The following is a 12652-nucleotide window of genomic DNA, read 5'->3' on the forward strand; positions in this document are numbered from 1 at the left end:
TAAAATGGTACGAGATGATACTGAGGTGCAACAGACCGTCTGGTCTGGCCCATTAATGTGATACCAGGATTGGCATTACGGGGAGTGTAAATGTCGAAGAGCAGTGATACGACCAATGGGGTGTTTTGAAGAGTTGACGCGATAACTTGACTCTTTGGGAGGTAAAAAATGACAAGGTTCGTTGTACCCCAATTTATTCGTGTCTCCTTCTTCTTTTTCTCCAGAAGATACAAATTTCTTTCGGCACCGGTTGACGATTTCCCGAGAGACACCTGCATACTGTATCTTCAGTACAGTCATCTGCATAACATATCACACAGCCTTGGGGAACTCCAGTACGCGTTTCGGGTTCGAGTAATACCCATTGACCAGTATGCTGCACCTAGCGAGAAAGCTGGGAGTTCACATGTTTAACCTCAAGAATACACGAAAGGTAAAATAAAAGATGTTAAAATGTTATCTTTTCTAAGGTAACTATTACGAAGGCTATAAAGAACGCTTCTCTTCATTTTTGATATATGTTAAGCTAACCGTTGTATGTTGACCAGCTTGTTGGAAGACTGAGCAGCATCCATGTCGGTTGTTACATCGATGACATAATAATATTATTTTGTCATCAATATAAGCTATGCCGATGACATGGTGCTGCTCAGGCCTTCAATAGCTGGGCTTAGGAAGCTGATTTCCATGTTCGACAAATATGCGGAAGAGCGTGGCCTAAAATATAACTCTAAAAAGAGTGAAATATAAGCTTTTAAAGCACCTAAACAGCGGCCAACTAATTTGCTTCCCGTATGTCTCGATGGTTAATTTTAATGACTCGATCGTCAAGATATGGATCAGCCTGATAATTGAATTTGGTTGTACGAACCAAACAAAAGAGCTACATAAATTTAATTTTGAATTTACTCCTAAAACATCTACGGTGTAGCGAACCGTAGTTGCTGAACAGCTACGGTTCATTTTATCTCCTCGAATTCAATATAAATTTTCAACGAGGCAGCCCTACGCCTCCTAAAAAGTTCCAAAATGTTTATAATTATTAACTATCGCTCGAAATAACTGATTTCGCATTAGGCCTACAAAGAGATAATAGAGAATTTAGGGTACCATAATGATGTTATATTGGTTTTCTTAATTAAAGTAAAAACAAAATATAGGTAGCATTCGATACGGGCGAAAGCAATGCAATATATATTATATTGCATTCACGTTTTTATAGGAAATCTGAACATTATGTAATTAGATAATAGAATATTTAAAAAGTTATCGAATATTCTAACGAGACTTATTAATTAATAACATAGGTACCAAATACCAAGTGATTAATTTAATAAGGCTGAGCTGCTCCGCATCGTTATCATATTTAAATGGCGCGGAGTTGCCACAAATATTTTTCATCAGCGAAATAATTTGAATATAGAAGAAACAGAATAATTAAAAGTTTCTTAATTATGAACTAAATTTTTGCTTACTAATATAAATATTTATCCATTTATTTCATTGCTGTTTTCATGACACAAAAAAATAATACGAATGCGCTGTTTCCGGTTACCCTTTCCCGCCCGCTTTGGCTTTGCAAGTTCGCAGTTTGCGTTGTGGTGTTGTGTTCTCTTTCTGTCAAACAATAAAAACACTTCTAGTTCTACAATTCTTAAGTTTGCATTGTGATCAGGGATTGTTTGTTTATTTACTTACAATGAAATTTATAAAATCTTAAAGAATATGTACATAAAATCAAATAGACGAGTGCTTCATAGAATTGAAATAAGTCGTGTTTTTATGCTACACCGTGAGAATAATATTGTCGACACCAAAAGAAAATCGCTCACACTGTGCTAATGCTGCCTTCAATGCCAGTATTATTTACGAGGGAAAGTCAGGATGCTTTTGGGAATAAAATAGAAGCAGGCACAACTCCTTTAAATCACATTGAAATTATTAAATCTCTCAATGATCCTCAGGTGAGTCACATTCAATGATTGAAATATCATAAAAAATTTGAATTACATATTATTTCTATAATCTATATTTTAAAATAAAAGACGTTCTTGTAAGTTTAACTAGAACTTAATTTTTTTTGAATCTGTTACCAATATTCTATGATATTAGACTTTAAAACTATGTGTGTTTAATAGGAATGGCTGCCATTTTTAAATTTCTTGCATGATACAGGCACTTAATAATGAAACACCAGTTATTGCACAAGGACCTAGACAGAATGATGCTGATGAGATCAAAGTTGATGATAAAACAGATAAAACAAAATCTAATGTGAACCAACTAGAGGCTGGTAAGTGTACCTTAGAAAATATAACTGAAAAACATTTCTGTAGAGGAATTTATTTGGCAATGTAATCTATTGAAAATTATATAAACTTAAATCATATTATAAGTGCCAATTACTGTATTTTCTTTTTAATTAACTAGCAAATCACTATTAGGCTATTTTAATTAACAAATCACTATCAGGTTTAGTTATGGAAATTGCACTTTTGACTTGACATTATAATATAATATTACTTTGAGGCAAATTTTAAAATTGTAAAATAAAAGTTTTATATAATTTACATCAGTATCTTAAAAACTATGTTACTTTTTCAGCTTTAGCTAAATCATACTACACAAAAGTAAAATCAAGATGCTCCCAAAATTCTTCAATATCAAATAAATTTGTACAGTTTCGAGAGATGTTAAAAACTTTCGATCCACACACTGAGAGTCCCGTAGATTTGTACAGAAAAGTAGAGGAATTGTTTGGTGCTGAACACAAAGATGTTGTTGAAGAGTTTTTATTGTTTTTGAAGCCTGGGCAAGCTGCTGAAGTTGGGAGGTTTATGGACCATTTCATGTTGAATCAGATGACATCTTTTATAGATCTGTTACAAGTTAGTGTTTTGACTATGTTCTTAATAGTTTCTTATACATTTGACTTATAATTGTGCAAGTGGGGCTCTCAAATTATAAATAATACACAAGATACTATTTTGAATAAGTATGTAGCATCTTTTGTAAGATATATAAATATTATAATAAAACTAGCTGACCCAGCAAACATTGTATTGCCAATAAAATCGCGATACAAAAGTTACTGTTGATCGTAGATGGGTGAAAATTTGAAGTTGTATGTATTTTTTAATGCTGACTCATAACATTTAGGGGGATGACAAATAGATGTTGTCCGATTCTCAGACCTACCCAATATGCACTCAAAATTTCATGAGAATTGGTCAGGCCGTTTTGGAGGAGTTCAAAGTTTAACACCATGACATGAGAATTTTATATATTAGATTAAACAGAACCTGGTATTTTATTATATATAATACTTAAATTATTCATCTATAAATTTTATGTTAATAATGTTTTTTATTAACTTTTTTATACATTGTTTTTATTTTATTAAATGTATAAATACATTCTTTTGGGTATAAATTTGGAATAGTTCATTTTTGAACTGATAAGGATAATAATGATTAAAGATTGTTCATTTCCTTTTGCAATGCTATTGACTCTGTATTCAGCTTTGTAACTACATAGATGTTACTTTGATAACTGCCTTCAAGGTGAAATTGTTTAAATTCGTTGCCTTGACATTATTTGTTGCTGAAATTTTGTGACATAAATTAAAAATGATTAAAATTGTTATATTTACACACTAACACTTATATTTAAGCACTAGTCGTGACCTTCAACTTTGTCTGTATAGATATTTTTGATTTGGCCATCTGATTATTGAATTAGATTTTTTCCAAGTTCATTAATTTTTATGAGTTACTTAAGTTACTTCTTATAATATGAGCTATCTATATTTGCTATGCTTTGCTTCTTATAATATAAGCCATTGAAAATATCACCAATAAGGTGGATGTTAACTAAAATTTTTAAATTCCAAACTCTATTAATTATTTTGTAATTATATCTAAATATAGATATTATATGAATGATAATTATTCTAATTTTATACATAGATAGTTTATAAATGAATATTGAAACACTTATTTGAATTATTTTATTGTCCATTTAATTAACAATAATGCATATATTTTTTTTATGTATTTATTACCCTTATATGAATCTCTAATACTTATTTGAATCTAGGCATAAACTATACATTATTTTATGGTAGATATTGTTGTATAGAATAGTACAAGATTTATTTCTATGTATCCAGTCCTGGAAATATATTTTCATTTATTTTTAGTGGTCTTTATTCAACTACTTTTAATTTTCAGGTTACATTTAGCCGTAAGATACCTGTATACCGTAAAATTTTACGAGCTATCACCAGCGGTATGAACAGTGGAAACAGCCAGGATATGAAAGCCAGGGTGCTACCACACTTGAGGTCAAATCCTCGACTGACACTCATGTTTAAGTCAATGTTTCCTGATGAAAGGCCTCCAGATAGGTAATTTAATGTTAAGTTTTATGATGTAGCCTAGTTCTTAATGTTTAAGGATATTTTTATGAGTGTGACATCTCATGAATCACAACTATCAATAAAGAGAGAGAGAGAGCTTCAGATTTGCCCTGTGCTGCCCCGGGGCTTAAAAAGAATAGGGTAGTCCCAGGTCCAAGGGTGTCGTAAGAGGCGACTACGGGCTTTTTGAAAGTGGGAGAGTCACGCTGCCGTCTTATGACGTCAGCACAATCGGGCCAGACTCGTCCGGGTTACTTACCACACTCGCACAGAATACCGGCGTGAAGTAGCGGCCTAGTGCCGCTATGTTTCCTAAAAAGTTGTCCTTAAAAAGATATTACCCCAGGAGGGTACCGGCTCTACCAGAGTCGGAGAATCCCTCCCCGAGCATTCTCGCTCGGGCTGCCCCTCGTATTCTGGGGAGGACACAGTACCGCGCATATCTAAGGACAAACAGGGCAGCAACACCACGGCACCCCGCTCCACGCTTAATGTGGACTTTTGTAATCTCTGGGGAATTCACTCCAATTTAAACGCCGTCCACGACCACCTTGAGACGGCGCAGCCGGCCTTGTATTCCCTTACGGACACGCAGATATCTCGACCTAGCGATACGTCATATTTAACATACCCCGGGTACAAAATTGACCACAATCTTAGCCTCATGCCGGGATATGTGTGTACGTAAGGGAGGATATCTGCTGTCGCCGTCTCGGCAATTTTGAGGGTAGGGACCTGTATACTCTCTGCCTCCGCGTAGATTTAGAGGACCGCGTCCGCATCTATGCGTGTGTCTACAGGTCCCATAGTGGTAACGCAGAAACGGATCACCTCATGGGCTGCGTTCAAGCGGCATTTGATGACGTGCTTGCTCAGATCCCCTCCGCTGAAGTCGTAGTCTTGGGTGATTTCAACGGGCACAATGCCGAATGGCTTGGATCACGTACTTCACTACGCAGGGCGATCTGTGCATAATTTTGCATTGGAGTATGGTCTGTCCCAATTGGTTGAGTCGCCAACGCGGCTCCCGAATGTGGATAGCCACATGCCGTCCTTATTAGATCTTTTGCTGACTACACATCCCGATGGTTACCAGGTCTCTGTCGACGCGTGTAGTGTAGTGCCTATCCGACGCCAACATCGCAGACCATAAGCGACCCGCCGCGTTTGGCACTACAAGTCAGCAGATTGGGATAGGATGCGTTCCTTTTTTGCATCCTACCCGTGGGGCAGGGTTTGTTTCCCTTCGGATGATCCTAGTGCCTGCGCCGTTGCAGTATCCATGTGATACTGCAGGGCATGGATATTTTTATACCAAGCTCTGTAGTACCGATCGGTGGCAGATCACAGCCCTGGTTCGATGCGTCAGTTAAAGCAGCATCTGAATGCAAAAAACAGGCGTATCGAACTTGGGTTGCGGCGCTGGGCTCAAAGGATCCGAACTGCACAGTTCTGAAGAGGAAATATAACCGTGCCTCCAGATTTTTTAAGCGGCAAATCGCTCGTGCGAAATTGAAGCACGTCGTCAAAATTGGCGAGCAGCTTTCCAGTTACCCGACCGGAACACGCAAGTTCTGGTCGTTGTCGAAAGCTGCTCTTGGTTACTTCAACCAGCCGTCCATGCCGCCGTTGCACATGAGGAATGACACCCTGGCTCATACGGCAAAAGAGAAAGCCGATCTTCTGTGCACTCTTTTTGTCTCCAACTCGAATCTTGACGACAACGGAAAAACACCGCCGACCATCCCGTGGTGTCAGAGCTCCATGCCTGAATTACAGTTCCGACAGAAAACTGTTAGGCGAGCTCTGTTTTCGTTGGACGTCAGGAAGTCGAGCGGGCCGGATGGCATTTCTCCAATCGTGCTTAGAACGTGTGCCCCTGAGTTGACGCCGGTGCTAACGCGTTTATTTCGGCACTCTTATTCAAAAGGCGTAGTCCCTGATTCATGGAAGTCAGCCCTTGTCCATCCGATCCCAAAAAAAGGAGACAGTTCGGATCCGGCCAACTACAGGCCTATTTCTATTACCTCCTTACTCTCCAAAATCATGGAGAGCATAATTAACCGCCACCTCTTGGTATACCTTGAGGGTCACCAGTTGATCAACGACCGGCAGTACGGCTTTCGCCATGGTCGGTGGCATGACTGGCGATCTACTGGTATACCTAACACATAGATGGGAACGCCTAACAGTTTTCTGTCGGAACTGTACTTCAGGCATGGAGCTCTGACACCGCGGGATGGTCGGCGGTGTTTTTCCGTTGTCGTCAAGAGTAGAGTTGGAGGCAAAAAGAGTGCACAGGAGATCGGCTTTCTCTTTTGCCGTATGGGCCAGGGTGTCATTCCTCATGTGCAACGGCGGCATGGACGGCTGGTTGAAGTTACCAAGAGCAGCTTTCGACAACGACCAGAACTTGCGTGTTCCGGTCGGGTAACTGGAAAGCTGCTCGCCAATTTTGACGACGTGCTTCGATTTCGCACGGGCGATTTGCCGCTTAAAAAATCTGGAGGCACGGTTATATTTCCTCTTCAGAAATTTGCAGTTCGGATACTTTCCTCACTCGCACACTCTCACATTCTCAGTCTGCCCCCGTGATAACATTGCCTTGTCTGAGTGAAATGGTGTAGAAAGTGTAGTATAACGTCTAGTTAAAAGCCAGCTACGTTCCTGTGATTCCTCTGGTGTTGCAAGACAATGTGGGTGGCGGTGATCACTTAGGACAAACGTACGGGTCACCTGATGTTGCGTGATCACCGCCGCCCACATTCTCTTGGAACATCAGAGGAATCACAGGAACGTCGCCGGCCTTTTAGAAAGGTATAATACGCGCTTGTTTTTAAGGTATCTATGTCGTATCGTCCTGAATTTAAATAGCGTTCAAAGAAGCTTGGTTGTACGTGGAAGAAAGTTTCTTGAAAAACGCACTGCGCACACCGCGCACGTATAATGTTGTTTGTGGCGTGTCGTGCAAGGTGGAATTCGGCAGCAGGAATCAGTTCAAATAGCTCTTAACTGTTCACAGAGCACCTAGGTCCGCGACAGTTAGAGCAGCTCTGCGTTGCACGCATTCAAAGGAAACAGAGATAACAGCAATACCTGCTCCATATTCTCGGATTCGGTCACGAATCCGCGTTTTGTAGAGCGCTAGAATGTGGACCGGCTTGAAACATGCTGTATTTATGACCCAGCTTCTTCGAAGCTAATTCGGCTTTGCCTTCTAGATGACCGTGGAATTGGGGATTCGAGATTTGGATACTATGCGAGAGCAGCTTCTGCGATCAGCAGCGGAAGATTTTAAATCTTTCGAATATCCCAAAATATCCATGAAATCATTGCAGTCTATTTTATTTGCGCCAAACGCTACTCGTTTATAGACGCGTAGTAAGTAGATGACTAGTGCAATGATTTGTATTGCAAGAGATGATTTTACATTTTTCATACCGGGCCAAAAAGCCGAATAATTTTAACTCACAGTACGAATCGCGTGTTTTAAATTTACATAATGTAATAACAAAAGATTTTATCGAAGCTACCATGTACTCGTTGAGAGTTGATGAAATTAGATCATCCGTTTTTTCAGAAAAACAACAAAATGAAGTAATACAAAAGTAGGCAGAGCCTTTAAATTTCTCAGAATATGCATGCGTATACAGAGTATATTCAGAAAACTCATCAACTTCCTCACTGGTTGAAAGAGATAGCTAAGTAAAGGCCATCAATTTTCTTTCATCTTCCGATCGCCAACAGGACGATATGCATGATGACAAATATGGATTATTCATATTAAATAATGTCAATTCACTTTTAATTACGAGCGAAAACTTTCCTCATTTATGATTATGCTATGTACGTAGGCACATAAGTGAAATTTCTAGAAACTGTCACAACCAGGAACTCAAACTTATAATGCCTAATACTCGTCTAAGTCGAATTAGTAAGTCTTTTGTGGAGCGATTTATATGCTTTTACAACAAGATCCTAGAAAATGCTCAAAACGACGAAATTTAAAAAAATTTTATGTGGTAAAGTTTATTAAACACGAACGGTTAAACATAAATGACTTTCTTATTGATACGACAGATTGGGAATAGAGCGACCGCCGTCAGGCAACTTAAATCGTAAATTTCATTGTATCGAAATTTTATAATAAAAAAAAAACAAAGAAGAAGCCTGCTGGGTATTTTGCGCCCGTTCGTCTCAGGTCTGAAGGCATTCATGATGATTCCGAGTGGGTAGAAGTTTTCGACTTTCATTAAGTGATATCATACCCAAAGCTTTAATGTCAGAATCTAATACCGTTTATCAATATACCAAGTTCGTCTTGCTGGACTAATAAATAGTATTTGTCTGAGGTTATATATATTTACAGTGCTTACGAGGGTGGAGTGGACATTGTAGATGAGAGCTTTTTAGAATGCGACGGCGGCTATGATGTGTGGGAGTTTGCGGAAGAAAAAGTCAAAAAAAAGACTGAAGTCAAAGAAGGACTCGATTCAGTGGTGAGTTAATATTTCAACAAAGGACATACTTTTTAATTTTTATTCGAGTAGCAATTGTAAATTTCTTTATATCCTAAAGTCCACTCCATAAATCCAAAGAATTTCAAATGGCCATAGATAAGATGTATAAATTTATTCGTTCTATTTCAGTATCTACACGGTCGGGTATTTATTCAACATGGTAGGATTTTAAAACCAGCCTGTGTCACATATCCGTACAGTAAAGAGCCGTATCGAGTGCACTCGAGACGTCTCGCCCCTAATATCATATTAAATACGCACCAGCCTGAAGAAGAAAATTCAACAAAACGAAGCTGCAAACCAATACTTAAACTTCCCACAAAAAAATCTCGAAAACAAACAACATCCCCCACGAAAAATGTTAAAGATGTTAATGATAATAAGAAAGACTTCAAACAAGCTATCAACAAAGTGAAAGGAAAACTTAATTCTAAAACAAAATGTAAAAATGATGAGATAGTTAAGAAAAAAGATAGAATTGATATGAAAAGTGTTTGTCAAAAAAAGAATGAATGTAAAGTTAAGAAAGATATTAGAAACGATCGTAGTTGGACCCGAGATGAAGATAAAACAATATTGGAGGTGCTTAAGGGTGAAGGTGGTTTTGATAAAGCTTTAGTTAGGGTTTGTAAACTGCTACCACATAGATCACAAACAGAAGTAAAAGAAAGGTTTTGCCATGTCATGAATCTTTTACAGCAAATGGCAGTCAATGAAGTTACATAGTATTCAGTAAATACTAGATGTATGTGCTGTTTTTAAATTTTATAAATAAAATATATTTTATTGGTGTTCGCGTATTTATTTTTAGAAACTCTGAAAGTTATTTAGAATGGAAATGGAATAAATTTATTATATAAAAAAATCATATATTGCTAATGAAACATATAAAAAGGAACATAACAAAAGTAAAATGTTCTATCGATCTAATGCTGTATATTATCTAAATAATATATCAAATTTTCAACAAACAAAAATAATACTAAATTGGACAGTCAGTTTCCATGAACAAATCCTGCAATTCAGGCGATTTATCGAGTAAATGTTTTAAAGAGTAGGCTTCTCGTACTGCAAAGGAACTGGGTCGTATTTGTAAATATGTGGGAGATAGAGAGCCATCAACTATATTAAGTGTATTTGTTGTTTTTGCATTTAAATAAACTCCTTTATTTAGTGTTTTAAACAATTTTTCGACTTCTTCATCGGAAAAACAGGTGCAAAGATTATCAAATGCACTATCTGAATATTGCGTGCTCACATCTTTTGTTTTAGACTCTGTTACTTGTATAGGTACTGAAGGCTTATATCCTCGTGCAGTTTTGACGAGTTCCTTTAAGGTTTCAACAGAACATGTTTCGTAATTTGGGAAACTAACGGGTTCGTATGGTGACATTTTTCTCATATAGGCTGGAAGATGCTCTTCTAGATGTTTCTTTGCTCTTTTCCCACATTTGCAGCTTTGTGGTTCCACATATTTAAGATAGCCGTCCAATTTCGGTTCACGGTCGTGTCCTAGCTCCTCTTTCTTTGTTATTTTTTCACCTGAAGATATTCTTACAATCTGTTGTGGCAAGTCTTCACTGGGAAATTTCCGTACGGACAAAATTTCAGAGGCATGCAAAGGGCTGCATAAACAATAAGGAATTTTGCAAAAACAACATTCTAACGGGAACTCCCTGGAATTCGGAAATTCATTCTGTAGAATTTGCATGATTGAACTTTCTAATTTCAACTCATCTAGTTGTTGTGATTGTGAATATTCAACTTGTATGTCATGAGTATAGTCATGGTGATCTACAAAATCATCTTCCTTCCCGCGTTTACCTTCTATAAATTTCTTTATTTTATCTATGAATAGTTCAAGGTTATCACATGCAGTGTAAATAAATTTTTGGTTCACTACAACAACAGGTAACTGCGAAGCACTTGATGTGCAATGCTTCGGACAGAGGTCTTGATCTAGCTTAGGTTTAAAACCTTTATCACAAAAAACGTAAAATGGGTGTGGTCGTGCTACTGGATCTTGATCCAACATCTCCTCTGGCACGAATATGCTTTCCACACTTGGAAAATCCATAGCTTCACCTAGTTGCAACAACATCAATTTTTCAATATTTATAAAGAATTCAGCGTGCTCCGGCAATGTATTTAGAGAGTATTCAATAAATTCCTGAAGATATTTAACGACGTGGCATACCTTTTTGCGCCAAACCATTTTAAATTCATGGCGTTTTTTCTCTTTTTCTCTACAAAGCTTGATTTCAAAGTCTTGCAAAGCAATCTTGTCTTCAAGCTTTGTAATTATCTTTTTATGTTCATATTCTGATTTATCGAGTTCTTTTTTGCATTCTTGTCTTTCTTTTATGGCGACGTAAGCTTGACAAGCCAAATTTTGACATTCGAGAAAGAGGCGCATCTTCTCTGCAGCAGTATGCTTTTCAACATTAATGTCGTGTAATTCCTTAACGGTATCACTCTGTGTTTTTTCTATATCCCTGATAAACTGCTTTTTTAGTCTTGTCTTCTCCTTATTTAATATATTTGTATACTGATCATATTTAGTGGTAGCCTGCCGTTTTACTAACTTTTCAAATTTTGATTTCATTTTGTCGTACGTTGCTTCGTTCGCTCTTTCAATTTTTTTGATCGCACCATCCAACAATAGCGTTTCTATTTGATTCATGGACGTGGAATACAATGCTTGAAATTCCTGAAAAGCTTGTCGTATTTTACTGGTATTATTAAGAGCGGCTTGTTTTGCGGTTGCATACCACTTTTGTCCACAAGCAATATCTATATTACTTTTCCATTTTACATCATTCATTTCTAATAATCTGCGCTTTTCCTCCTCCATTGCCCTACGATGCTGTTGGACTAGTTTCTCTCCGTAATGATCAATCCCAGTAAAGCGTAATTGGGCGAGATATTCTTTTTTGATAGGCTTCATAACAGCTCTTTCCTTGAGGATTTCATCAGGTGGTACATACCAATCGCTTCCACCGCCTTTCAATGGTGGCGCTAAGCCAGCTAATTCCTTTAGCTTTGGAGTCATTGATTTGAAATAGACATTGGCTAAGGCTGGAGACATTTTCTTTTTCATTATGCTTTGCGTTGGTACATCGTTTCTTGCTAAGTAGCATTTTCTTTCATAATAATTATCACTGAGTTTGGGCATGATTTAGTAGTAAATATAAATATGAAACTGACCGATGACGTTTTATACATAGATATATTTATAGAACGCCTTTGAAAATAACCAAAGAGAATCTAAACACTACGTTCAAAAATAACAATTAAAACCTTCGAACAAATTGATACCCAAATTGCACTGACAAATCAGTTCCCTTTACATTCATATTATACCTACTCTATCGATCTATAATTTCTAGTGTGTAAATAATAATAGACAAACATTTTTATTAAAACAGTACTTATATGAGAAATATCATTCTATGACCAATAATAAGGTATTCAATAACATAAATTTCTAGTACACTCAAGCTTTTTCGTAATTCAATTTTATTTAAAATACCTTAATTATTTTTATAGCTTTTCGGGTGTTTGGTTTTCGAAAAACTTTATAATAAGTCCCGAAATTTTTTGTCCTTAACAAATAATGTGTGAAGGACAAAAATGGGGAAAAACGAGCGTACGGATTATCTGGTGTTAAAGTGATTACCGGTGCCCACTTTTTCTTCTAGAGGAATCATAA

The 12652-nt window shown here is 37.1% G+C and overlaps 2 protein-coding genes across 3 annotated transcripts; one reads left to right on the forward strand and one right to left on the reverse strand.

Moving 5' to 3' along the window:
* Positions 1 to 1588: 1588 nt before the first annotated feature.
* Positions 1589 to 9732, forward strand: LOC126977964 (uncharacterized). Of its 2 annotated transcripts, none has more exons than XM_050826682.1 (6): positions 1589 to 1964; positions 2176 to 2293; positions 2605 to 2888; positions 4233 to 4408; positions 8790 to 8919; positions 9070 to 9732. In XM_050826682.1, exons 1-6 carry the CDS (start codon positions 1842 to 1844, stop codon positions 9664 to 9666), a joined length of 1428 nt encoding a protein of 475 aa, XP_050682639.1. In that variant the 5' UTR covers positions 1589 to 1841; the 3' UTR covers positions 9667 to 9732. The 2 variants fall into 2 exon arrangements, with proteins under 2 accessions (XP_050682639.1, XP_050682640.1); XM_050826683.1 differs by having other exon boundaries at positions 1852 to 1964; positions 2139 to 2293.
* A 31-nt stretch (positions 9733 to 9763) lies between these two features.
* Positions 9764 to 12137, reverse strand: LOC126977929 (uncharacterized). The gene has a single exon (XM_050826621.1). The coding sequence runs from the start codon at positions 12113 to 12115 to the stop codon at positions 9923 to 9925; it is 2193 nt and encodes a 730-aa protein (XP_050682578.1). The 5' UTR covers positions 12116 to 12137; the 3' UTR covers positions 9764 to 9922.
* Positions 12138 to 12652: the final 515 nt, after the last annotated feature.

This window comes from Leptidea sinapis, chromosome 46, assembly GCF_905404315.1.
Source record: "Leptidea sinapis chromosome 46, ilLepSina1.1, whole genome shotgun sequence".
Classification (NCBI taxonomy): Eukaryota; Metazoa; Arthropoda; class Insecta; order Lepidoptera; family Pieridae; genus Leptidea; species Leptidea sinapis.